This window comes from Fusarium proliferatum, assembly GCF_900067095.1.
Source record: "Fusarium proliferatum ET1 genome assembly, contig: FPRO_scaffold017, whole genome shotgun sequence".
Classification (NCBI taxonomy): Eukaryota; Fungi; Ascomycota; class Sordariomycetes; order Hypocreales; family Nectriaceae; genus Fusarium; species Fusarium proliferatum.
In genome coordinates, this window is record NW_022194806.1 from 573,278 (window position 1) to 598,567 (window position 25,290).

Sequence of the window (25,290 nt, forward strand, 5' to 3'; positions counted from 1 at the left end):
ATGGGTACCTGATACGTCAGCCCATAGTCTCTCATTTTATGCTATTCCCAAGCGGGAAAGATCGAGTGATGGTCCTCACCAGCTTGCATATGTCCCTAGCGCTTAGTGTTCAGAAGCCATGATCAAGGTTGCGACCCTTCTTTGTTGTACATGCAAGGCCTTATGGCTAATTCGTACCTGTACATTGAGGGAAGAGACGGTCGAGCTCCAATCAGGCAACCATGGATCGTCTCACCGCCACGCCTAGGCATGCACGACAGAGAGTTGGTCGACTCATCTTGTTGTTCGCAAGGGGGTTGAAATATGCAACCACCTTCCTTTTCATCCATGCCTAATGCAGTCGCGCAACCAATAGTTGTACTTTAGCAATAGGGCTTACTTTAGCGAACAGTCCTAGATATAATTGCAGGGGTTGATGTCAAGCGGTGTGATCAGCTTACTGTCAAACCGGCTTTGGCAAAAGATCACGCCTCGAAAAGCCCGTACAAGCAGGCGTTAGACGGTATGTTCAAGAACACTAATTCTCGGCAAGGCTACAGGCATCAAAGCGGGGTAAGATGATGTTATCTTGTGCGGCCTATATGGCGAACCAGTTGCCTTGTTTTCAGGCCAAATTATTTGGAGTAGATAGTGGATTGCGTATTACGCAGTTGCGCAAAAATATTGTTGCAATACGCGTGGCCGAATTAATTGGCAATATCAGGCATAAAACTGGAGGCAGAGTTGTCTCAATGCCAACTTGTTCTTTTGCCTATCACACCACAATTCAGGACAGAATGGAACCCCTAATAAGTCTTCTATCATCTGATCTTGAAGATGACAGCAATGGTAGCAGGTCTCTAGCTATCCCATCTTTCAATTTCATCTTACCGAGCCGACCAAATACTCCCTTACCTCACGGTGAGACCTCGTACTTGGGGTCAACAGGCTTACTGGATGAGTCCGTCAGTCATGAGCTGGGCCTTAATGACCCAATATGGTCTCTAGACCTGACTATCGACAGCACAGATCAGCTAGAAGCCGTTGACGGCTCTCAATTTCCAATAGAAGCATCAGGACCTTTGTTGATGGTACCAGAAATCGAGTCACTTGAACAACAATTGAGAGGTGCCATATGCCAGCATGCCCACAAAGAGTCCAAAGGATTTCTTCCTCTGGACAAATTGAATGAAATCGTTATCGAAGATTCTGTATCCGTTGCACTCAGAGAATGCATGCCGAATTTATCGCATGATGATGCACAATTTCATGCAAAAATGATCTGTCCAAGATCTCAGCGAAATCACAGGGAACCATCCTTTCGACGCATCTTCGCGATATTAACAATAATTCAGCAACCACAAGAGGTCTTCGCCTTTATGGAGAATAACATCACGGATCTTGACCTGCCTCTTGTCAAGGTTCGCGGGGAACACAAGGGTCGATATGAACTGAGACGGAAGTTCCAGCCAAATAGGCCTTTGGAAGGTCTTGACAAGTGGTCGCCCTTCTTGATAGACTCGTTTGAAGGGTGTCAGTGGATGATGATGTCGCCTTTTTTCTCGTGGGAAAACAAACGGGCTGTCCGCACATATTTCCTCGCAGACCAAACTATCCTCCCTTTCATAGAGGACTCTTCTCGTGACGTCGACATGGAGGATGATGAGGATTTCCAAGGAGGCCACGGGTCCATCTTCAAAGTCAAGATACACCCAGCGCACCACAACTTTCATCACATCGCCGTACGTAAAAGGCTTCTATTGCATTGACCGATATTTGCTAACTATTGTCCCGCAGGAAGCTCATGACTCTGACTCTGCCTTTGCGGTGAAGCGCCTCCACTCTCGCAGTCGCGAAATGTTCTCAAGAGAGGTAGATGCCCTGAAGCGACTAAGTGGCCAGAAGCATATAGTTCCACTTCTGGCTACATTTGAATACAAGAACAGCTATCATCTGCTGTTTCCGTGGGCGAATGCAAACCTGCGGCGATACTGGGCCATGTTCCCCAGCCCATCCATTGATCGTCGTTACGGGCTTTGGGTAGCCAAACAGTGCAAAGGCATGGCTGAGGGGTTGAGCATCATCCATGAGCCTCCGCCCGACCAGAGTGACGACTATGCCTACGAAGCTGCCTTGCAGCCAAGCCACAGACAATCGCAGTCGTCACAGTCTTATGGCAGACATGGAGATATCAAGCCAGAGAACATCCTTTGGTTCAGGAACGGGCCCAACACTGACATCGGAGTTTTGGAGATTGCTGATTTTGGACTTACTCGCTTTCATAATAAAAGATCCCGGTCTAATATTTCACCTGTTGGAATGGGAAATTCTCCAACCTACCGCGCTCCAGAATTCGACATGCCGGACGGACTCTTGTCGCGATCTTACGATATATGGGCGTTAGGATGTGTGTACCTCGAATTCCTTACATGGTACTTCATGGGTTGGGAAGGCGTCATGGAGTTTTCCGCTTTGAGGGAATACAAGCGAAACAACCTTGAGGCTGACGATGCATATTTTGAGCTGACGGGAGCTCCAGAAACAGGCAACATATGCAGCAAGGTTAAGCCTGAGGTGGTCCATGTGAGTATTCACTTGAAACTGTTACCACTTCTCCTTCTATCCTGACATCTGACAGTGGGTGGCATCACTTCATCAACATTGGGCCTGTTCGCCCTTTTTTCACGATTTTCTCGACCTCATCAAAGACAGCATGCTAGTTGTTGAAACAGATGGCGAGATTGGTCCGCAGAGCCACCGCAGCTGAGGTGAAGCAAAGCCTGGTTCGGTTCTATAACCGCTCCGGCTCAGATTCAACATACCTATATGGAGCAAATCCTCTGAATCACTCTATCAATACCAGATTCTTCACTGGGTCAGACACTGGGAACCCAATAAGTCGTGAGAACATGAAGCAATCAAGCACTGTTGCAGGCTTAGAAACCGGTATAAAGTCCAACTCGCCCCTGCGAACGACTTATAGGTTATGGGATCAGACTCCACTTCCATCAAGCAGAAAGGCCAAAACTCATCATGTAGGCCGGAGAAGCACCACTGACGGCAGCCGTGATTCGCTATCACTTTTTCAGCCAGGATCTAGGTCAACTTCCTTCAGTGAAACTTCTCACGGCCTAGCGTCAACCTCTTCCAGTGATCGAAGCCATCGCCTCGTAACTGTATGCCAGAAGACCCAAGACACAACAGGCGGCGATACAAAGGACAGTAACTACCCTTTAGCTTGCCCCTTCTTCAAACGTGATCCCAGCAAGTATGGACAGACATGTTCTAGGGGCTGGTTTCAGTTTCACAGGTTGAAGTTAGTATCCTTCTTTACTATATCTTATGGTGGACGAGATGATAACGATTTATAAGGGAGCATGTATTTCGAAAACACTGTACGCCAAGGTACAGATGTTCTCGCTGTCTATCATATTTTGATGATGCTGCTGGCCTTGAAGAACACGCTCGTTCTGTGGAACCTTGCATATTGCGGGAATCCACAGAAATTGAGGGCATAAACGCCGAACAGGAACGCCGCCTCCGCTCAAGGAAGCGAACCAGGACGGAGACTGACTCAAACGAAGCGGGTCGTGAGGCACAACGATGGCGCGAGATGTACAAGATCATCTTCCCAGATGCTGATTCACAGACAATATCTCCGTGTGAGTAGTAGCAAAACGGCGACTTATGACGCTGGAATCTAACAAGACTATATGAAGACAACGATTACAGCCATGTAGCTTACACAGCGGCCGGCTCCTCGGAAACAATTGAAAATTACAGCAAGTTCTTAGATGGAGGTATTCCTTCAGAGGTTCAAAACAAATTGCAGGCAACTATCAATCGGGAGCTTGGATTTAGTGAACTGGAAGGGAGGAGAATTATTGACATACTCCCCATCCTGCAACAGACACTCCTACAGTCCTTTCAGAGCCACAATGAGAATTGATAGGTAGAAAAGAAAACTTGAATGCTAAAGTTGTACTACCACTAGTCTGATTATGCTTGGTGTTAGTTTCCTGGAATTAGGTGTATAAGGGATTGCCAACTTAGTAGTGCTTACCTGCAGGGAATTTATTAATTTAATGTGGTCAATTAATGTAACCTTTAGCTCCTAGACCCTAAAAACTGCCATGAGTCCTTTGAAAATTAAAAATGTCCGTTATTTGCCGCTGAGACTTATGGCTGAGAGCTTAATCCAGCCGAGAGAACCTAGTTAAAAATGTCAGACGCTGGATATCCGATGCTAGCGTCGATAACGCGGAGGTTCTTCACGCCGTAAATACTGAGCTTCTGGCCAACAATACGGGCGTGATCCAGAGGCATTATAATAGCATTCCCAGTACGGCGGCAATCGCAGTTATCGCAGTCTGCTTCCAAGTTGCGATAAGATTCTATTTTATAGCACTTAGATTCCCTATAGCTGAAGAAGACCTAAGAGTGTTCTTGCAAACACGATGGATCTATCCAAGGTCATCTCTAGCACCCATGAGTATAATAACGCGTGTTATAGTCTCGATGCTCTGGGGACGTAAGTAGTGATATCTAACCTATTCTAGAGGGATTTAAGGGTTTAGTTTATCGTGATGAAAAGCAAATAGACGCTTGGCAACAATGACAAGACATTTTGTGATTCGAATATCTATGTACGGCGCAACCTTTGCAACAACACGACTGTCCCTTGAGTCTCATTCTGGGTATTTGAAGCTGATCTTCTCCTCTACAGTCCCGACGTAGATGATTAGAAACAACTCTATTGAACAACACATTTAGTAGGAAGTCCGCAAGCTCCTCCAGCACCGTCATCAAGCTCGTCAATGCTGTGGGCCCTTCGCCTCGTCTTTTCTGTTGTGAGAGAAGGAGCTGCTTGTTGTGCACGACGGCCAGTCTGGGACTTGCTAGCCTTATCCACGAATAAGTAGAATGTCTCACCCTGAATGCGTGCAATCTCAAGCTCCAAGGATGAAGGTTGGCGCGAGCCATCAGCGCCGGCCAAGGTGCCAGCACCCCACGGACTACCACCGTGGACCTCGTTCAAGTTTGTAAGCTGGCCGAATGTCTTTGCGTAGCCCAGCGGCACGTAGATAATGCCATGGTGTACGAGGGTAGACATGACGTTCTGCGCTGTGACTTCCTGGCCGCCGCCCTGTGATGCAGTGGATATGAAAAGGCCGGCTGCTTTTCCCATAAAACCACCGCTAGACCATTGCTTGCCTGTGCTATCCCAAAAGGCCTTCCATTGAGCTGGGAAATTGCCAAAGCGCGTAGGAATTCCGAACAAGAAACCGTCATATGATTCGAGGACCGAGGGATCGCTTAGTATCGGGATGTCGGTGGGCTTGGGAGGCGCATGCATCTTTGCAAGAACATCGGCAGAAAGAGTTTCGGGAATCTGGAAAATGTCGGCTGTACCACCGACGCTCTCAATGCCAGCTTTTTCGGCCTCGGCAAGCTGGCGAACGTGGCCATAGGTGGAGTACTATAAACAGAATGTTAGACTTATTCAAGACAGGCAGGTTTGAAAACTAAGAATAATGCAGGCAGCATTAATTACTTTTCAACATACATAAACAATAGCGATTTTGGGAGCCATTTTTAAAGCCTTGTCTTAAAGAGTGTAGTAAACAAAGGATGCAGTAAATAGAGAAAGCTTTCTGGGTAGTAAAAGTCGCAAACTTGGCTCTGCTTAAGTAGAAGTACTCTCTGCCTCACTAGTCGATGAGAATTTCACTACTGCTTATGACATGATTTGTTTTTTGCAATTTACTAGTGGTATGCTTGGTCATGTTAGTTAAGGGGCTGGGATGTATAATCGTGACAAACTTTTACAAAGCTAATAAACTCAGACATGCCCACCAAGCCCCCACCGAGCCCCCACCTTTATTGAAATTAAGGTTTTATCTAGACTGTACGATGATGTCAGTAGTAAGACTTTTTGCCTTTATATTATATTATTATTATCCTTTTATATTAAAAGAATAAAAAGACTTAAAAAAAAAATACAATATAAGAATAGTAACTATTCTTCTTTAAGAGTTAATTTTTATCTCCAGTTTAAACTACTTTAAGCAGCTATTGTCTATTAGGTACTATGTTAATGTTGTTGCATCTAGTGGGAAATAGTTAAAAAGATCAGTTGTCATTACATTGAAGTGAAAATGGCTTGGACTTGTCCAGTCCTGATACGAAAGTATATTAACCAGTCCTGGCGCGAGTGAGTGTGACCTGTCCTCTTGAGTACCGATCTCCCCTGTCTGAAGTATCCTTCTACCCGGATCGGTCACTTCTTTCTGATCCAATGAGGGAAAGTGTATATGAGAACATTGACGAGGTGACGAGACGTCATTGGGTACTGCTGATTCAGTGCCATGCCTGTGGCCAAAGATGGATGCTTTAACAGAATTCAGCACGCGATGGATGGATTTTAAGGACGAGGTGATAGGTTCATCAGCCACCATACTGGACAGCGTCTGCATGGCCTTTTGTATGTATTCCATGTTGTAGGAATATTTGGAGGGCTGGCAGAGGATGTCATAGAGCAGAACTGCGCAACAGCATTCGATGAAAAATCCTTGGTAACGAGAGGACTGTTGACGATGTGGTCAGATATGATGGCCAGACTTAGATCGAGCAATTTCAATTACCTTGCAAACTTGGCTGCTATTCGCTGACACTTCAATTGAGTCCTGGGCTGCATCCACAGCGTACCTGCAGGCCTGGCGTAGCCACATATCCTTGCTCTCGCTTGTCCTGCCACTAACACGCATCGCATGTTGGGCGACCAGAAAAGGGCGAAATATCAGAATGATTGTATGGTAATACACTGAGAATCTGGTAAGCCTTCGAACGAGGGATATGCCTCATCTTCACATATAATTGTGTAGAGTCATAGACTCGCGCGTCTCGGGGAAGCCATGGTCAGTGCCCGATTGTGCGGAAGCAATCCCGTACTCCCGTGCAAACTGACCAAGGCGACCACGTAACTCTTCTGCCATGACGTACAGCTGCCGAAGAGAATTTGCTCTTGTTCCGTACATACCTTCTGCGGCATCCTCCATGATCTTGGCGATGCGGCAGAGTCTGACGATGGGGAGTGGCTCTGTTGGAAATGGGCAGGTGATGTCCTTCCATCTTAGACTGCTTTGTCGCCCTAGAGTCAGAGCTTGGTATCTATTGCAGGTCAGCTAAAGCACGATATACGCCAGGGTATAAACTCACGTTTCATAGAAGTAAAGTGACCAAAGTGTAGTTTGATGCTTTTGTAACGTGAGGCTATCCAACCGGGTAGAAAGGGCGCTAATATACAGGCCAAATGCAAGCGCCTTCCTACAAGCCATACCAAGGTGCATGTAAGTCGAAGTCGGGCGACCAATATTGACCTGGTAGTCGGCAAATAATAGGGACAGCTGGAGAGTCTGCAATGTCACTGCATCCTCCAGACTGACGGCTTCACGTCTGGCTTCGGTAAAGAGGGTTTCTGCGAGGTCTGTCTGTGGCGTAGATAGAGCGCCAATGGCCAATATTGCTAGGAAGCTGGCTTTTGTCTGCGGCGGTATATTTTGTGCATACCGTGAGTCGTATGTCATCTGTAACAAACTGTCGAGCTCTTCGATCGTATAAAATGGCAGTCGATAGTGAGATGTGATCTTGAAGCCTTGGAGGAAGTCTTGCGCTATTTCCCTTGATATGGTTGACCGTTGGATGCTCTCGGATCGGATTGCCTCTTGGCTAATCCTTGGTGGTGTCCCGAAGAATATCGAACTCTGCATAAAAGTGTCAAGGCCAGGTTGCGTCTTGTTTCCCTCATGCTTGCCATGATCTGTCGTGGGTAAGATGCCTCGGTGTATTTGCTGAAGAAAAGCAAAGCATGATGAAGGTCCGTAGAAGAGCTGCGAGCTATCGGTTGGAGTGGACGACAAATGTGTCTCGGTGACGCTGTGGTAGACCTCGTGTTGGACTGCCTGCTCAGACTCCTCGGCGCTGAGATGGTCAGGCCATTGAGTTGTGGGACTAGCATTTGCGGACAGCGCACCAACTGATAGACCAGACCCTGGTGGAGGCAGCTGTGATACAGATGCGCTGATGTCTCGCTTTGTTCTTCTGTGTCAGGTCTTGGTTCGGTATACACAAATATGCGGTGAATTCTGACACTCGGGATGGTGGCAAGGATGACCTCCATCACATCGCACCTTGCGCAGTCGACAAGGGTCACAGGCTTTGGCGATCTTGGTACTCATACTCATTCTCAAAGCACTACAATGGAGCGATCGGATCGGACGTACAGCGGACTTAGCGGAGGAACAAGAAATTTCATTAAACCCTGGAAAGACGAGGGATCTTGATTCTCGACCTATTTAGTGGGGTATATTCTAATTCTAAGCATTTATAATTGCCACTGCCTTAAAACTCGATAGCTTACAGATGCCTTAGCAAAGATCAGCTGCTCCACTTCTCTACTGTAGTTAGCTCTCTAGCCCCTTGCATTCAACTGCCGAGTGCGTTTCAGCTAGGTAAAAACTTTTATCCTTCGGCCAACTCTTTTAGTACTCTAGTCCATTCTTGGAATAGTACAACTGTTTGATATCATCGGCCAGTGCTGTACGATGGTCCCTGGTTGTATGAGGCTCCAACTCAGTGGAGATGCAGTGGGTAATTGTGATGGAGATAGAGCAGGGACATGAGCATGCTTGTTCACATAAGAAAGTGGTTCATATTCACGCATGCATGTATAAATACGAATGCCCTTACCAGCTTGTATAGTATATTCTGCCAGCATCAACCAACCACTTTTCACCATTGTCCCTCTTTCTAATTTCAAATATTGGCGGTTTAGTTGATATTATTTTATATATCATATAATCCCTTCTTTACCAACGCTTTCTCACCATGTCGCCTCTCTCGACGTGGGTTCTGGCAACCGTTTCAACGGCACTTGTGTCGACTGTGGATGGCTACAATATCCCCCGCTCCGCCCACCAAGCATGCAGAATCTCGAATGGCTCTGAGATCCTCCTTGCCTATGATTACGTGATTGTTGGTGGCGGAACCTCAGGACTCACTGTGGCTGATCGCCTGACTGAGGATGCCAACACCACTGTTCTTGTTCTCGAGGCCGGCATTTTTGCGGCTGATGCCGATGTCCTTCCAGTTTACAACGGTGGTACTCAGCGCCAGCCACGCTTCTACTGGCAGTCCAAACCACAGGAGAACCTTGACAACCGCACGGTCCCCGTCTGGCTTGGTAAGATGGTTGGTGGTAGTTCTGGCGTCAACGCCATGATGGCTTCACGAGGTTCGTCTATGGACTACGACCGCTGGGGCAAGCTGTTTCCTGAAGCCAATGGCTGGGATTGGGAAGGCATGCTGCCATACTTCCGCAAGGTAAGCATACACAACATTCTTTAGGGCCTCGTCTCAGCTAACTCTTAGACTAGGGACTTCACATGAACCCTCCAGCCCCCCAGATGGCTGCTCGTTTCAACATCTCGACAAACCCCAAGTACTGGGGTAAGGACTCAGCTATTCAGGCTAGTTTCCCCAATTACGAATACCCAGGACTCGGTAAGCAGCTGGCACAAATGCTCATACAAGGAGACTCATTCGAAGCTAATTCTACAAATAGAACACATGTCGAAAGCCTTCTATGAACTACCCGGCATCGAGCCTGTTGAAGACAGTGGTGCTGGCGGCGCTGGCGTATACTGGTTCCCCACTCTCATGGATCATTTTCGCTATGAGCGGTCCTTCGCAGAGAACTCTCACTACCGGGGCCTTTCACGCCCCAACTACCATGTCGCTCCCTCTTCCCGGGTCCGACGTGTCATTCTGAACAAGGGTGTTGCTACTGGTGTTGAGTTCTACGGTGCAGATGGTCTCCTCACCGTCAAGGCCAAGAAGGAAGTCTTGATGGCTGCGGGCGCTATCCATACTCCTCAGCTTCTTCAACTCAGTGGTATCGGTCCCAAGAAGCTTCTTCATGCTGCCGGTATCAAGACACAGGTTGACCTTCCTGGTGTTGGTCAAAACTTCCAAGATCATATAAACATTGGAGTCTCTATCACTCTCGAAGGCCTCAAAAAGATTCACCCCAACCCCTCCGATATGGCCAACGGCACTGACTTCAAGAAATGGGCTGACGAGGCTTGGGCCGCCAACCGCACTGGTACGTGAAGCAATCCTCTGTCTGCCATGTTTGTACCTCCATTAACACAATCGTAGGACCTTATTCTATCGCCTGGGGTAACCTCGCTGGCTGGCTCCCTCTCTCTGCCATCTCTCCTGAACGGCATCTTCAGCTGGCCGACCAGCTCGAAAAGCAGGACCATGCTAGTTACCTATCTGATGACGTTCATCCCACTGTTGCCAAGGGCTACGCTTTGCAGATGAAGAACATGGCCGCCGCTATGCGATCCAAGGATGTTGTCTTCGCCCGTTACCTCGTTGATGCCAACACTGGTGCCTCAGCTCCTATTCTCAACCAGCCTATGAGCCGTGGCTCCGTCACAGTCGATCTGAAGGATCCTTACAACTCGAATCCTGTCGTGGATTTTGGATCACTCCGCAACCCGGTAGAGCGCAGTGTGCTGGTCGAGATGGTCAAGTGGTACAGGCGATACAACTTCGAGACCTCTCTCTCTAAGCTGTCACCTAACGAGACCGCCCCTGGTGTTGATGTTGTCTCGGACGAGGATATTTCGGCTTGGATCCCCAAAGCCCTTTTCCCTACCGATTACCATCCTGCAGGTACCGCTGCTATGATGCCTCTAGACCACGGCGGTGTTGTTGACCAGAAGCTCCGTGTTTACGGCGTTAAGAACCTCCGTGTTATCGACGCCAGTATCATGCCTTCGCTACCTGGTTCTAATACCTGCCAGCCCATGTATGCTGTCGCTGAGAAGGCTGCTGATATTATCAAGTCTGATGCCTAAGGGATGTGCATAATAGGATTTCGATAATCGTTGGATTGGATGCCGATAGATATAGAGATAGAGAAAAATAGATTTTCGATGTTAATAAATTCTTCACACCAGACAACATTTGTAATAGAGTAACGAGATATAGGCTCGGCATGCCGACTGTCTCCAGACTGTTGTACAGTAGAGATCTGCTGTAAAAGACCTGTTTCACCGACCGACGGTCAGTGTGACAATTCATCTTGTAATTGTGTAAAACGGAATGTAGTTCCCACAGACCTGATATAGTGAGGAAGAGCAAGCAGGCCGAACTCAAGGCGAACACGAGAGGGGTAGAGTAACATCTGAAGCATAAATCCCAACATATACATCAAGACCGCACGATGCCAGTCCTTCTGGCTGGGCTTTTACGGAACATATGATACGGAGCAAAGAACCGTGCCTGGGTGATACTATTCGGGATTTGAAGTGCCACGTGTCGAGTTGGCCGCCATCCATATATGTTATTGCAAATAGAACATGCCAGGCTGTATTCAGCTTCTATCTACAGGCTAATTAATTGGATGAGTTAGATTGTGTGTGGCTAGCTGAAGGAGCGGTCAACCAGTAGTGGCTGAGACAGCAGAACTGATAGTCTAAGGACTATTGTTTTTACCCCTCACATGTAGCGCGCTGATAGCACGATAGGCACTCAGATAACTGCCTTCTTTAACGAGAAATGTTCTTTAACATCTAGTATTCTGCTTTTCATGATGCATTGCTTTGGCATATATGCAATACGCAATTGTAGAAGAACCGATACTTTTTAACAACTGCATCAGCGTATAGTATATGCGCTACATCTAACTGTAATGCTTTTAAAAGTCCAGCCTAGCAGCAAATTATCGATTAATTCTGGGTCTAGACCCTTCAATCTCCACTGTGGCGCTCTATAGCAATAAAGTACGACTTGGAACGGTCGAGACTCTCCTCTGAATCAGCTCTTGTACGATCTCAGAAAAGTGTCAAGGATGTGGCGAGCTGAGCGAGGAGAGAAGGGTTCACAGTCACAGGAATTTCTTGACTACGCCGGGCAGAATACAATAACGAGAGCGCATGAGTACCAAGAGCCGACGATTCTCATGCAGGGCAGAAACATATAAGAAAGCCTTTACCGACAGCTCCGAGACATAATCTCATCCATTCTCGCCAACGTCTCTTACTTACCTACTATCTTTGCTGTAAACGGTCTCTTTACCGCCACCCAACTAAACATTTCCTTGTCCACATCTCCATCATGGCTACAGCAATGGGTGCCCAGACTGACACTGGCTCTTGGGGGCGCTCGTACCCAGTGCAATTCACATTCTCAATTGGTGGGAAGGTTTTCCTGTACGGCCAATGTTTGTCCGACAACTACTGGTTCATTCAGGAACTGCTCCCTGGTGGAAAGATGGGTTCTGTGACCGATTCAGGCACCTGGGACTATGCATACGCTGTCCAATTTCCCTTCATGATTAATGGCCAGGTCTTCTTCTGCGGCCAAAAGATGGATACCAACTACTGGTTTATTCAAGAAATTCTCACAGGCGGGAAAATGGGAACCCAAACCGACTCCGGGCATTGGAATAACGCTTATCAAGTCATGTTCGCCTTTTCAATCGGCACCAAGCACTACCTCTTTGCCCACAATATCGATACGAGGTATTGGTTTATCCAGGAACTCCTCCCAGGTGGGAAGATGGGAAACGAGACTGATGAAGGACATTGGGCGACTCGCTACGCGGCCTTATTTCCGTTTACCATTGGGGATACACAGTACATCTATGGCCAAGATGTAGGCAACCCTTGGGCAAGTCACAGTAAAAGGTTCAGTCAAGGCCAGTTGGAAGTTGACTTGGCTGTTACGGATCTATTTGAACACTTGTTTGGGGTTGCCTTGGGACACCCTCCCATTAATTACGAACCAACACGTCGCTGGTTCATCCAGAAAATTCTCCCTGGCGGTAAAATCGGTGATGAAACTGATAGCGGTAAATGGATTGGCATTTATACTGCGCAGTTTCCTTTTGCTCTTAATGGCAAACAATACTTCTATGGCCAAGATCTGGGTGTAGGGAAATGGATCATCCAGGGTCTTGATGCTAATGGCAAGATTGGAAGTGAGCTGCAGAATGGTAAATGGAATGATGCTCGGGAGGTCCAGGTTCCTTTTGTTGTGGGAGGAAAGCAATATTTCTATGGGCAAGATTTGTCATCTCGTGCCTGGTACATCCAGCAGATAAATTAGTCAGATGTCGTAATAGAATCGAGGCGATGGGTAGCGCCTCGGAAGGGGTCACCTTGACTTGAGTTGTCGGTTCAAGACAAAGAGTGATGTATAGACTTTCATTGTGCTCGAATTGAGCATCTGGCTGTTGCTGCCATTCCTCATCGCCATCGATCAGATGAATCTGAGAGGACAAGGCATTGTTGATGTTCTCGGTAAATGCGCGCGCTTCTTTGTTTTGTCGACCTACTTTGCAGGCGAACAGCTTGTCCAGAAAATGGGATAAAAAAATCATGAATCAGGGGATGTATAAGAGAGCTGATACGTTCAAGCTGAGGATCGTAGTCAAAGCGGCGAAAATTAACCTTCATCTTGTCGTGGAAGCGGGCGAAGTCAGCCTGGCTGAGGTAAAAACTCGTCAGTGTTGCGGTGTTGCCAGTCTGACACTGTCGCTTGAAGTCAATAAAGGCCTTGGGGAGTTTATCAGCTGGCAGGCTGGCTCCTTTGGATTCATTTGAGGCTAAAGGGGAATGCTCGATCTACCTGGACTTTCAATTGAATTGGCGTGGTCCTTATCTTATCAAGCGAGTTGTGGCGCACTGGCTGCAGGACGATGGGGGCCACCGCCGACTATAGGGTATGTTGGCTTTCGAATAGATAAAGCAGGCTGAATTGATCACCTATGCTGATCTGATACACTATTAGCTAGCCATGTCCGCCATGTCCGCCATGTCCGCCATGTCCGCCATGTCAGCTGTATAATCGTATAACAACATTACTGATGACCTATAGACGGAGCTCAGACATCTCATATCGGCGTGCAATGAATTTTGGGTCACGGAGCTCTTTGATCCGCATTACATTAAACAAGAGTTCCATTGTTCGGAGGTCCGAGCAGCGAAAGCCCCTGCCCTGTTGCTAACTGAGAAGCTACTACTGTTAAAGCTGCTGGATAGCCGGTCTCTGTTCTATCTTCTTCTTCCAGGCCTCCAGGGTAGGGAACGCAGCCAGGTCCAACCCCGTATAAGTCAGCCACCTGACAGTAGCCCAGAGATGCGTGTCAACAATCGAGTACGAGTCCCCAAGGATGTAATCCCGGTCATGAAGAGAATTATCCAGAATGCGTACTTTCTCATTGAGCTCGCTCATTGTCTTGTCCAACTGATCCTTCAGGAAGACATACGTTAGCAATTTGTCCTCGAGCGCTTGTGAAAAGGCTAGAAACATGACTATATGCATACCTTAGACTTGGAAGCTTGGCTTTCTGCGAGGGCAACGCCTTTCTTCCCAAGTTCGGTGCTTGCCCAAACAATCCACGTCATAGCCTTTCCACGGGAGGTACCAGGAGGGGGTAGAGTACCGGCGCTTCTTTGTTATTGGCAGGACGCTCAACCCCAAAGGTTTCACCGAGGTACATAGTGATAGCGGAAGCTTCCCAAATGCTTACGCCATCGTGGACTATAGCCGGAACAAATCCATTAGGGTTCACACCCTTAAGATACTCAGGGGTGCGGCTTTCTCCCTTCTGGAGGTCAACCTCGATTCTCTCCGCGATAGGCTCAGACAGTCCATGTTCCAGCTCAGCCAGGACCGCAACGGTTAAATCAGCCGTTGAGTATGTTTTATAGTAGAACTTGAGACTCATTGTCAACCTGAGGTAGTAGTATTGGAAGAGAAGTGAGATTGGAAGCTTTGAAAAAGTCGATCGCAAGATGAAATGTCGTAGATGTTTATACTCCAGGAGAATATAAAGGTCGTGATGAACAGTGAATACTCCCATAGCAGAGAGGAGACTTCATTCACAGCTCCTCACACTTCCAGCTCCTGCGGGGTAGTATGCACTTTGATGACAGCCTATTGGACATTGAACCGAAAAGACCAATTAGTTCAAACCTACAGGCAAAATAAACGCTATGACCTCTCTAGTTAGCACAAAGTCACAGGCAAGATTATTGGGATGTTTGGGTACGTAGTGGCTAGAGGTACATAATCGCTAAGACCCTCAAACTTATCAACAATCAATCAGGCCAACGACCTTAAGCGGTATTGACCTCTTGAAATGTGCGCCAGAACAGCTCCTCCAAGATAGCCTCCGCGACGATAGGGTCCCTACCAAAGACATAATGCCCAAGATCTATCAACTCCCGCGATAGTCTTAGCAACCGATCCATATGCCAGGCCAATCTCTCCAAGAACAGTCAATTTGGAGGCGAACCATAATTGGAGTGAAGGGAAGCAGTTCGGCTGGTACCCTAATGTCTCAATCTTGGTGGCATTCATTTGGCTTGCTATTCGGCGTGGGTTTGGAAAAGAAGAAACACTAGGGATGAAAAAAGAGAGTGCTCTCTTACTTCCCAATGTTAGTTCACAGACCCAATGCCAAGGAGAATGGCAGTGACTTTGGCAGTTGGTCCACGAAGATAGTTATACGATATGGTATGGGATCCTTCCTGGTTGCGACCCATCAAAACTCCAATTGTCATCTCTAAGCTTTCAGGCCAATCACTGCTGCAGCCCGGGGCGTATAAGACACTCTACGGGATACTAAAGATGAAGCTTCGATCTATGCCTAATGTTTCGGCGATAGATAGCAAGCATCTTTGATGGATCAAAGACTTTTTTAAACGCACGAGTCTTACGTTTGGTCATCTAACATCTTCGCGCCCTTTATCGAGGTAGTCGTGTCATGCCATCTTGAGGCACTCTCTCATTGTCTTCCGATGTCACCTGTCGACGAGAAAGGATTTAATACATTTCCTCGGAAGATCACCCGTCCTGAGTCAGTTGCCGGCCTTGATGTCACGCTCCTTATGACTCATGAAATAATGGTCCATTCTGTACCGGATCTCACTAGCTCAGGAAACTCGATGAAAACGGTCGAATCTTTCCTCCTATAACTATGGCCAAGTCCAACTCAAAAAGTCTAACATCATAGATCGTTTCTAGCAGGTTATATGTGCGCTTTGCTTACAGCTAGGACATAGCAAGAAGTCATTCTATTCACATATTGCAGCAAGAATACTCTACAAGGCCAGACAGGACAAGGAAAACTAAGAACTAAATACAGCGCGGCATTTATCTAAAATTGAGGTCTCTAATAACAAGTATGCATAGTTCCAGCTTGGACCTCAAATCAAGGAAGACAATTGTCCTCGCGCAACCATCACATGGCTGCTAGGGTCAGCACTCTACGTTCTAATAAACCAAACAACCTTGGCCTTCCTCCCTTGGCTGATTGGGGTTCGTAGGTGTTTTATTGGCTACTGTACAATCTTTACAATCGATCAATACAAGTATATAATGGAAAATGCATTTTCAAAGGTAAAACTTTACTCCCTTCAAATCCCGGCACAGGTCAGCCAGTCCATTGAGAGTCATTGAAGATGAACAAAAACAAACATGGTATCGTTCCCATTAAACCTGGCGATATTCTGGGAGGCAAGGATGGATTGGATTGGTCGGCTATTTTGCTTCTACTGGACGTGACCCAGGCGATGAAACCTGGACACTTGCCACAGACGATAAACGTCCTGCATATATCTTCGGCACCCTGCCTGAAAGCGAACTTGATGGCCAGCCCGACCTACCCATCCTTGCCCCCGGAAGCAACTGTTCTTGATCCTTCTGTGGATATTGAGGCCTAAATCCACGACTGTGATGCAAGAAAGGTAGAAGCGCCAGTTGCTTTTGCAGTAACCGTAGTTGTTGGTCTAATCCTTCCTTTGAATAAGGATCTGATATCTTGCCTGGTGTCAGTACTCAGTTGGAACTAACCGTCATTAGTTGTGATCTCGGCAAATTCAGTGTGTCGATGCATTCGGAGCTAACTCATATAGAAGCAAGAGGCTTTAATTCCGATATGTCACAGGTTGGGAAAGCACATGTACAGGTCGAGGATAATGGAGACAAAAGGCCATCCATTACACAATGAAATGTGCACAAACCGTCAATATCGGCTTCTGGAGTCAAGTAGCAGTGGACTCAGAATGTATAAGATGGCCCTTCAGTCTTCGGTGGTAATGCACATGGTATGATCCCCGATACTAAGCATTTACGCGTCGATACAATAGAGCCGCTTATAAATAGAATTTATTTCCCCGACAGAACCAGAGGGAGAAAAGAGTACTGGGAATCGTCTTGGGATAATTCATATAGTATCAAAACAGTGTATAGCAATAAAATACATACAAACCTAAGCCAAACGCCAACCTCCATATCTATCGATCTATCTCCCCTGCCGTTGCATCTCTCCTATTTTTACAATCTGAAATACAAAGCATATTTTTATCGGGATATTATAGAATACCAAGCCCCATACCTACTTACCATAGTAAGCCACTTAGCTTAGGTTCATGTGTTCATGTTTATCGTTCTTGTTGATTTCTTCTGTCTTTTTCTGATGGTCTCCATGAATTTGTCACTTGACCTTCTCCACCATCTAGATATCTGCCTCCGTCTTCTGGGTAGTTGTTTTGCTTTGCATAATCCAGTCGAAGGTCTTTCCAATCAGGTAAGTGCTGAAGATAATAATTGTACCCGAGATGAGGATATAGTAGGCCACTGGATCGTTCCAGATGTTGTATTCATACTTGGTGGGGAAGAAATACTTGGCAAAGGCGAAGTAGTAGTAAGTAACATAGTAGCTTGTCTTGAAGATGCAAAAAGCAACAATGTCGTCATCACGGTACCTCTCAACAAAAGCTGACAATTGCTCAATTGCATTGAGAGGGTGAGACCTTTCCCAGACCCAATGACTACCTCCCCCTAGTACGACAAGGATGACGAGGACTCGGCGGCGACAAATCTTGTTTCCCTTGACGATGAACCACCACATCCCCCCCACAGGGATAGAAACGAGATACCAGAATAGAGCGGTCAAGGGGCTGATTATGAAGGTATAAAGGAGATATGATATTCCTCTAAGGATCCAAGAATCAAAACTTCTTACCTTTCGAAGGCAAAAGGTTAAAAAGCGGCGAGTCTCGGTTGACGCCATCTTCCTCCACTCGATACTGTACCAGCCAGTGAGACTGAGAAAGAGCAGAGAAGAGATTCCAACAAAATATCCACAATACTCATACCCAAAAATAGCGTTGATGTCGTCCAGGGATGGTAGAGTAGGTAGGTCGTATTGCTTCAACAAATCGTTGGTCTTGTCAAAGTAATACATGCCGGTAAAGAGTGCAATAACAGCAGTAGCATATATGACAGAGGAAATGACCCTCTAGTTCCCAAGTATGAACTGGATGTAACTCCAGATGGCTTTGGAATGGAGAAGGTAAATTGTCTCGATCACGTAGCCTGTATCCTGATCGTTGGGTAGAGTTTCATCCTCCAAAGGGTCAGCCTTAATAGATTTGGCCGACGACTGACTAGCAGTCGTAGATGGGGGTGCAGTCATATCCTCTATCGGAGTGGCGGAGCGATAAGGTTCATGTTCCTCAATTGATGGTGTTGAGATTCCAGAGGATGATAGAGCGACATTAGCAGGGCTCGAGGTTCCAAGAGACGGAGATTGTGATGCTGGAGGACTGGGCAGACCAGTTACACCCTGTTCCTCAAAGCCGCTTGACCAGGGAGACTGAGGGCCTGAAGAGCCGGGAGTGGTCGGTCTCGAAGACTGAGGGCCTGAAGAGCCGGGAGTGGTCGGTCTCGAAGACCGAGGGCGCGGGGAATCCTGTGAAGTAGGCGGGGTTGCAGATGGGGATGTAGACTCAGGTGTAGACTGGGAAGCAGACCTCTCGCTGCGGCGAGACTTTCTGCGAGACGAATTACGAGGCATTGCGGGTGATGAAGGAAATCTTGCAAACAGTGATTATTGAAAGCTGAATGTTGAGCTGAATGTTCGAAGTGAGTATGTACTGAGAGTAGTCGATTGTTGTTGTTTTTGGAGGTTAGTATTACTGGAATTCATCAGATATTAAATAGTCAACCCTGTATCGTTTCATTTCTTTGCATTAATCTTTTGTCTCAGTGCTTACTGGACGTTAATGGCCTTTCAGATGCTGAACAACAGCATTCTTTGACTTGCAATAGCCCCCAGCCATGGTAATGTCCAAGCGCAGATGTTTAGAGGACCATTTGGCTAAAATTGGCCGAGGCCGAGTTCTATTGACTGAATTTATTTTTAGCGACAACACAATGCACCAAAGGAATAACAGCGCTTATCTTCAGGCACGCCTTTGTTCAATGGTACTGAACATCGCAGCCGTTGGGTGTAGAGCGTATTTGTCTGTTACAGAGTAAATGCTGTAATAAAGAGTCATTTCATTGGCTTTTGAGCTTTTTGCAGAACAATTGCCCTTTGTTGTTGCCGCCCTCAGCAAACTCGAGATCTCGGCTTGTTCCATTCAATTACCCAAACTTCAGTACGGATGCAAATAGACAGTGCTACATGATCTCCTCACATCGCCTGTCGATCGACAGCAGCATCAGTATCAGACCAGATAAAAGCCTAATGACGATTTGACTCGCCGATCCTCCCTTTTGTTCCGGGGCCTGGTAATCGGGGATGAGTGCGTGATGAAAACTAGCACAGCGAGATTGCATTGACTCGGGGACTAAGAATAATACATATCGGATGTATCCACAGGCTCTACAGAATTTATTACTGACAAGCACCTCTGAGCGTGCCGCCGATGACAGACTCGAGCATAGAGGGTCGACTAATATAGTGTACCGTTGCTAGTGGATCTCCATCTTGGCTACTTGACTCGCGTCCTTGGTGCAGCTCGCGTAGCAGCCTGCCTTTCCTCAACTCACTTCAGCAAGCTCTCTGAGTCCCCGCTTCGCCATTCACAAGCGCCTCCGCTTTCTTTAGGCTCTCCCCGACTGGAGTGCACTCCCCAGCTTGACAGAAGGCGGTTTACATCAGAGGTCATTCATTCCTATCCTTGTTTTCTCCACGAGATTCATTCCCATGCAGCGAAGTCATGACCTTTTGATTTCTCCTACTCTGCTTCTGTTATCACTACCTCACCCTCATATAGATTCTCATATTTCGGCCTCTAGTCTTTGGATATCGCATCCAAGATAATGGCCTCGTAGCAGTGCCTGGTGCCCACCTGGACTTTACATCGTCGATCACATCACGAAAGCAGCCTCTGCTGGTAGAGATCACCGCCTTGCTGACTAGACAGAATACAAGCACGAACAGTACGAGTCCCTTCGCATTCCTACCTCGCAACGAGCACCCTTGACCAACATGTTCTTCTGCCGATCAGCATGAGCGTTGTGACGTTCTACCAATACTTTGCAAGCGACAACCAATAATCCTAAAACCCCTATAGTCCCAGCACTTGATCAGCTCATACTTTGTGAAGCTACGTTTCAAAGCTGTCATCTGTGTCGATAATGCCAAGGGATGTCTTATAAGTTATCGATCAGCACTATCCCACGATTCCGATTCCTTTTGTCTATTTGTTTCACCACAACCATCTCTACAGTTGACGAGGGACGTCCATCAAATTTTGGTACAGGGTGGGTCGATTAGCAATCGGTAACCGTCAGAAACTCTCAAGGTTTGACGAAAGTAACCGTACTTGACGGTTGCGGCTCCAGCGGTAACTAAGGGCGAGATAAGAGACCAACGTTGTAAGCTATCACACGAAGTCTCCAGCTGACACGACCTATCGTACTGATATCAAATAGTCTTGTAGGATGCAGTGCTGCGTACAAGGCTGGTTCGCTTGTCATCACCACGCGCGGCTCCCGTGTGTTCCCAATTGACAATCACCTAGAGAAATACATCTCATTTGCCAGACAGCATTCCACTCCAAGGGTGGCTCTAGCTTTTCCACCGGCGCGATGCAGTCCACTGTGACTGTTAATGTTCCAGCCCCCCTCAGCCAGCCACTAACGGGCTGGGTATATTTAACTTCGACCTATTTACAGGGTTTCGGAAAAATGCAGAACCCCATCGCGGTAAAGATCGACAACAATCGTCTGATTCATAGCGGAATGGGGAAAAGTCCGCGCGCAGGCCCCGCGGATTGGAACGCCCGTATAATCTGGTGGCTGCCACTTCTGGCGTTCCAGCCAGCCACAAAACATTCCCTCTGAAAGATCAGCTTCTTCGCCCAAAGCCATCACTTTTGACTATTGGTGATTCACACTGCAGCCATCGTATAAAGGTGTCTCAAACCATTACATACTATTAAACGATTGGTTGTCTTGAACGGCTGTCTAGGGAACTCCCGCACATCGCAGAACCCTAACATATTTTTTTATTTACCTTGTAAACTGGCCCTGGTAGGTCATAGACATGTGGTATCGGTCAATAATGCCAACTGAGCTGATACGGCAGACTTTCTCCAATCAGATATCGGTCTTGATTTCCTCATTTGCTAGAATCAATTTAGCCTCGTGATTTGGGTTTGGGCACCAGATACTTTCCAGGGTCGGGACCATTAGTTGGTCCAAAGCTTTCAGCATCCTGACGTGCCGCCTGAAATGGGCATGAAGTATTGGCAGGAGTAAGTCACACGACTATCGAATGGGCGATGGCAGATCAGAATATGCCCAAATGTTCAGTGTAATACCTCCAGGCTGGATTCATTGCAATTAGGCTCTTGACTACCGTCCTTTGCTGTGTAAAACTCGTTCAATAACTCGTTTCGCGTCTGTCTCTCGACGGAAGCATTAGCATTGGGTGAGACACTGGCGATACTCGAAAAGTTGACGGGGTCAGTTTTAATCCGGAGAGGTACTAAAGCGAGAGAAAACGACATAAATATCGTTTCGGCATGTCACGGGAATGGATCAAGTAGATACGAATACATATGCTTTGTTCGCAATGAAGGGCAACTGATGGGCAAGAGGAGAACCAAGATGGATCAAGATAACCATCGAGGCGTCCATTTACATGGGCTCAATTCTGGGCTAATAATTGGCCACCCAAACCGAGAGCTCTTCAATGGATGAGCCCTGAGCCCTTGTTTTCCGCCCAAACGAGAAATCTGGTCTCTTTCACGTCGGGAGTTCATTACATACCAAGCGCCAGCGTCAATAATTCTACAGTAAAGGCAATTCCTTGGTAGATCAATTCGATATCACATTGTCACATGCATTTGTGGCTGCAGCTAGTTCTATAGCTTCAAATGTGGCTGCAGGTTGAGATCTGAATGCTCGTATTCGACGCCGCAGTGGACATCAGCCGGGATTCGCAACTCATTTTCCTGCTGAGGTTGAGGTCTAGATTCAATAATCGGTTGTGACTATTGGCGATATTGGTTGATTGATTTTACATTCTTACCTTCACTGCTAGAATAGGTAGAATATTGACAAGAGGGAGACCTCCGACATGGCAATTGTATGGGAGCCGAGAGCTGGTTCTTCCCACTATAAGAAACGATCAATCAGGACTCTCATCTTCGTTGTTCATCACCCTCACTCATTCTATTCTGCACATCTCCTTTCTCACTCAATTCATCATGTCCCTTCTTCTCAGGGTTGGCCTCGCGACTGTCGCGCTTCGCGTCGCTGCAGACCCAACTATCGACAACTTAGTCCCCGCTCAATATGGCGGCATACCCTCTCCCCCACTCGGCTACATGGTCGATAACATGCGCGCCAACTCAGGCCTAGGATACCCGTCTCCTGCCAAGTCCATCACCCTCTCAGATATCATCCCCCAAGTCGATTCCAAGGGTCAAAGCCGCTGCTGTCCCGTTGGGACCATCAACGACGGCACAGGCTGCGTTTTCCAGGAGTCTTCTGTCTGTGAGAAGGGCACTATTCTTCAAGGAAACGTTTGTGTGAGTGTTGATGGACCGCAGTGTCCTGGAAACCTCAAGTTTGATGGCAAGATCTGTCGCAGTGACGAGCCACCTAAGTGCCCTGGGTTATCGCAGTACAACCTTGCCACCAACCAGTGCGAGTCTTCATCCGGTCCCAAGTGTCCTCCTACGTACAATCTCGACAAGGGAACTTGTGTTTCCGATTCGCCTCCATCCTGTCCCATCGGTTACAGCGAAAAGAACGGCCTTTGCGTTGATAACTTTCCACCTGTCTGTCATGGAGTAAACCAAGTCTATGACAAGGGATCATGTGTCAGCAAAGATCCTCCCAGTTGCCCTCAAGGAACTAAGCCTCAAGGCAGGAAATGCGCCGGAGTTGTTCCCCCGGTATGTGCGGGCAAAGCCAGGCTTGATCGCGGCCACTGCGTTTTGGCGCCAGAATGCCCTGAGAAGTACAAGTTTAATACATGGGTCTGTGTCAGGGAAGATGACCCTGTTTGTTCTCCTGGAGTCTTCAAGAATGGTATCTGCCAGGCGGATCCCACGTGCCCGGACGGCTACACCTACGATGCAATTGCTGACACCTGCACATATGTTACAGAGCTTCACTGCAGCTCTGGATACAAAATCTTTACTGCCCCGTCTGGCGCTAAGGGTTGTTGCAAGGAGGGTACCGACGACTTTGATGGAACATTCTGCTCGTGGGAAGTCACTGAGTCTGAATGCCCTGACGGTACCGAGTACAAGGAAGGTTATTGTCGCCATCCCTCTGAGAGCCCTTCTTGCCCTGATCTCTATGACTCCGTCGATGGAAGATGTGTCAAGCGAACCGTGCCGCGGTGCACTATCGGAAGCTACAACAAAGGGAAGTGTATCTTGGGTGATCCAACTTGCCCCACTGGAAGTCAATTCAACGGCAAGGAATGCGTACTTATTGAGCGAGCGTCTTGCCCTGATGGATCCAGGCTTGTTGGCGATAAGTGTATTTCTCTGGATCAGGCCACCTGCCCTCAAGGTCAACGGCAGGAAGGAGATGACTGCATCCATGAGGAATCGCCCAAGTGTCCTCCCAACACGATCCTCGATAACGGCGTCTGCAAGCACCCTGATATTCCCATTTGCAAGTCTGGTACCAACTATCTCAATGAACACTGCACCTTGCCCACTCTCCCAACCTGTCCTAAGGGCAGCATGATTAGCGACGGAAAGTGTGTTGCGATCCGACCTCCGCAGTGCCCCGAGAAACATAGGTACTGTGGTGCAACCCATACCTGTGTTCCAACAGGGCCTCCCAAGTGTCCAGAAGGCCTTGTATGGGACAGGTATCACTGCGTCAGCCGAAGGCCGGCGACGTGTCCCGAGGGCTACACTCGGGTTGGTCCCACGTGTATCAGCAAAAACGACCCTCGGTGTAAAGAGGGATTTGTCTTCGATGTTAAGTCCCAAGGCTGCGTTTCCAAAGATGAGCCTAAATGCCCTGAAGAGCTTAGCTTTGATGGAACGAAGTGTGCCTCTCCAAGATCTCCAGAGTGTACTCATGAAGGGACCACGTACGATCCGAAGACACAATCTTGCATCGCAGCGCCACCTGGCTGTCCCGAGGGCACTGACTTCAAGAATGGCGAATGTGTGCTGAGGACACCACCACAATGCCCTGACGGTACTGAACTGAAGGATGATTCCTGTGTTGCGATCAGGGGTCCTGAGTGCGAAGATAGTCTCACCATGGTTGACGGACGTTGTGTCTCTGAGAAGCCGCCTACTTGTGGTGACGGAACCACCTGGGATGGATCTCGTTGTGTTATTGGTACCAGAACTTCATGCTTCAATTTGGAGGTATGCCCTCCTATTGGGGCTGCTGCTTTGCCGGCCCCTTCACCTGAGGTTTAGTACTCAATACGCCACTATCAGCTTCAACGGCTATCTGTATATATGGAGCGTTAGCTATCTATCTTTGAGATATTTCCTTAAATCTATCATTTTTCTTCTTCAAGTGCCAACTCTAAACTAAGACTCTCGATACTGTGCGTTATCTAGGTGCCGTAATTCATCTTGTAGCTGGACTACATCTCTGAGTAAATATATAGAACTTAGAACAGACTTTCCAGCACTGCCCTCTTGTTTTTCTGATGTTTTAATGGCAGTAAAGCTTTCCTGCCCTCTCTTTTACTTGTTTTTCTTTTCCACTTCTGTTAATTGTGGCAGTCTTACGATCGTATTCGTCACTATGAGTATTCTTATTACTCTTCCCAGAAATCCACTTATCTCAATGCTTTCTGCTTCCGTGATATAGCCCCTTACTGGCAGCTGCGCTACTTATATAATGCTTTTGCACTTGTACATCATAACAGCAAACTCGACGGAAACTATGTTATTTACCTGCCAAAGAAGTTCCAATAACGTGCTGGAAACC

The 25,290-nt window shown here is 47.4% G+C and overlaps 10 protein-coding genes across 10 annotated transcripts; 5 read left to right on the forward strand and 5 right to left on the reverse strand.

Annotated features, from left to right (window-relative positions):
* Positions 1-776: 776 nt before the first annotated feature.
* Positions 777-2,746, forward strand: FPRO_15960 (uncharacterized protein; the record flags this gene model as incomplete). The annotated part of the gene is made up of 4 exons (XM_031224886.1): positions 777-1,190; positions 1,335-1,721; positions 1,777-2,562; positions 2,618-2,746. 4 exons carry the CDS (start codon positions 777-779, stop codon positions 2,744-2,746), a joined length of 1,716 nt encoding a protein of 571 aa, XP_031090101.1.
* FPRO_15961 (uncharacterized protein) lies at positions 2,712-3,928 on the forward strand (the record flags this gene model as incomplete). Its single annotated transcript, XM_031224887.1, has 3 exons — positions 2,712-3,295; positions 3,352-3,641; positions 3,699-3,928. 3 exons carry the CDS (start codon positions 2,712-2,714, stop codon positions 3,926-3,928), a joined length of 1,104 nt encoding a protein of 367 aa, XP_031090102.1.
* Positions 3,929-4,732: 804 nt separating this feature from the next.
* On the reverse strand, positions 4,733-5,572 carry FPRO_15962 (putative 1,4-Benzoquinone reductase; the record flags this gene model as incomplete). The annotated part of the gene is made up of 2 exons (XM_031224888.1): positions 4,733-5,458; positions 5,546-5,572. The coding sequence occupies 2 exons, from the start codon at positions 5,570-5,572 to the stop codon at positions 4,733-4,735; spliced, it is 753 nt and encodes a 250-aa protein (XP_031090103.1).
* Positions 5,573-6,845: 1,273 nt separating this feature from the next.
* Positions 6,846-8,222, reverse strand: FPRO_15963 (uncharacterized protein; the record flags this gene model as incomplete). The annotated part of the gene is made up of 3 exons (XM_031224889.1): positions 6,846-7,149; positions 7,198-8,069; positions 8,169-8,222. The coding sequence occupies 3 exons, from the start codon at positions 8,220-8,222 to the stop codon at positions 6,846-6,848; spliced, it is 1,230 nt and encodes a 409-aa protein (XP_031090104.1).
* A 643-nt stretch (positions 8,223-8,865) lies between these two features.
* Positions 8,866-10,907, forward strand: FPRO_15964 (uncharacterized protein; the record flags this gene model as incomplete). Its single annotated transcript, XM_031224890.1, has 4 exons — positions 8,866-9,360; positions 9,414-9,540; positions 9,602-10,141; positions 10,198-10,907. The coding sequence occupies 4 exons, from the start codon at positions 8,866-8,868 to the stop codon at positions 10,905-10,907; spliced, it is 1,872 nt and encodes a 623-aa protein (XP_031090105.1).
* A 1,261-nt stretch (positions 10,908-12,168) lies between these two features.
* Positions 12,169-13,161, forward strand: FPRO_15965 (uncharacterized protein; the record flags this gene model as incomplete). The annotated part of the gene is made up of 1 exon (XM_031224892.1): positions 12,169-13,161. The coding sequence occupies one exon, from the start codon at positions 12,169-12,171 to the stop codon at positions 13,159-13,161; it is 993 nt and encodes a 330-aa protein (XP_031090106.1).
* A 918-nt stretch (positions 13,162-14,079) lies between these two features.
* Positions 14,080-14,462, reverse strand: FPRO_15966 (uncharacterized protein; the record flags this gene model as incomplete). The annotated part of the gene is made up of 2 exons (XM_031224893.1): positions 14,080-14,307; positions 14,382-14,462. The coding sequence occupies 2 exons, from the start codon at positions 14,460-14,462 to the stop codon at positions 14,080-14,082; spliced, it is 309 nt and encodes a 102-aa protein (XP_031090107.1).
* A 3,116-nt stretch (positions 14,463-17,578) lies between these two features.
* Positions 17,579-18,310, reverse strand: FPRO_15967 (uncharacterized protein; the record flags this gene model as incomplete). The annotated part of the gene is made up of 1 exon (XM_031224894.1): positions 17,579-18,310. The coding sequence occupies one exon, from the start codon at positions 18,308-18,310 to the stop codon at positions 17,579-17,581; it is 732 nt and encodes a 243-aa protein (XP_031090108.1).
* Positions 18,311-18,364: 54 nt separating this feature from the next.
* On the reverse strand, positions 18,365-18,922 carry FPRO_15968 (uncharacterized protein; the record flags this gene model as incomplete). The annotated part of the gene is made up of 1 exon (XM_031224895.1): positions 18,365-18,922. The coding sequence occupies one exon, from the start codon at positions 18,920-18,922 to the stop codon at positions 18,365-18,367; it is 558 nt and encodes a 185-aa protein (XP_031090109.1).
* A 3,649-nt stretch (positions 18,923-22,571) lies between these two features.
* FPRO_15969 (uncharacterized protein) lies at positions 22,572-24,767 on the forward strand (the record flags this gene model as incomplete). Its single annotated transcript, XM_031224896.1, has 1 exon — positions 22,572-24,767. One exon carries the CDS (start codon positions 22,572-22,574, stop codon positions 24,765-24,767), a length of 2,196 nt encoding a protein of 731 aa, XP_031090110.1.
* Between the last annotated feature and the right edge of the window lie 523 nt (positions 24,768-25,290).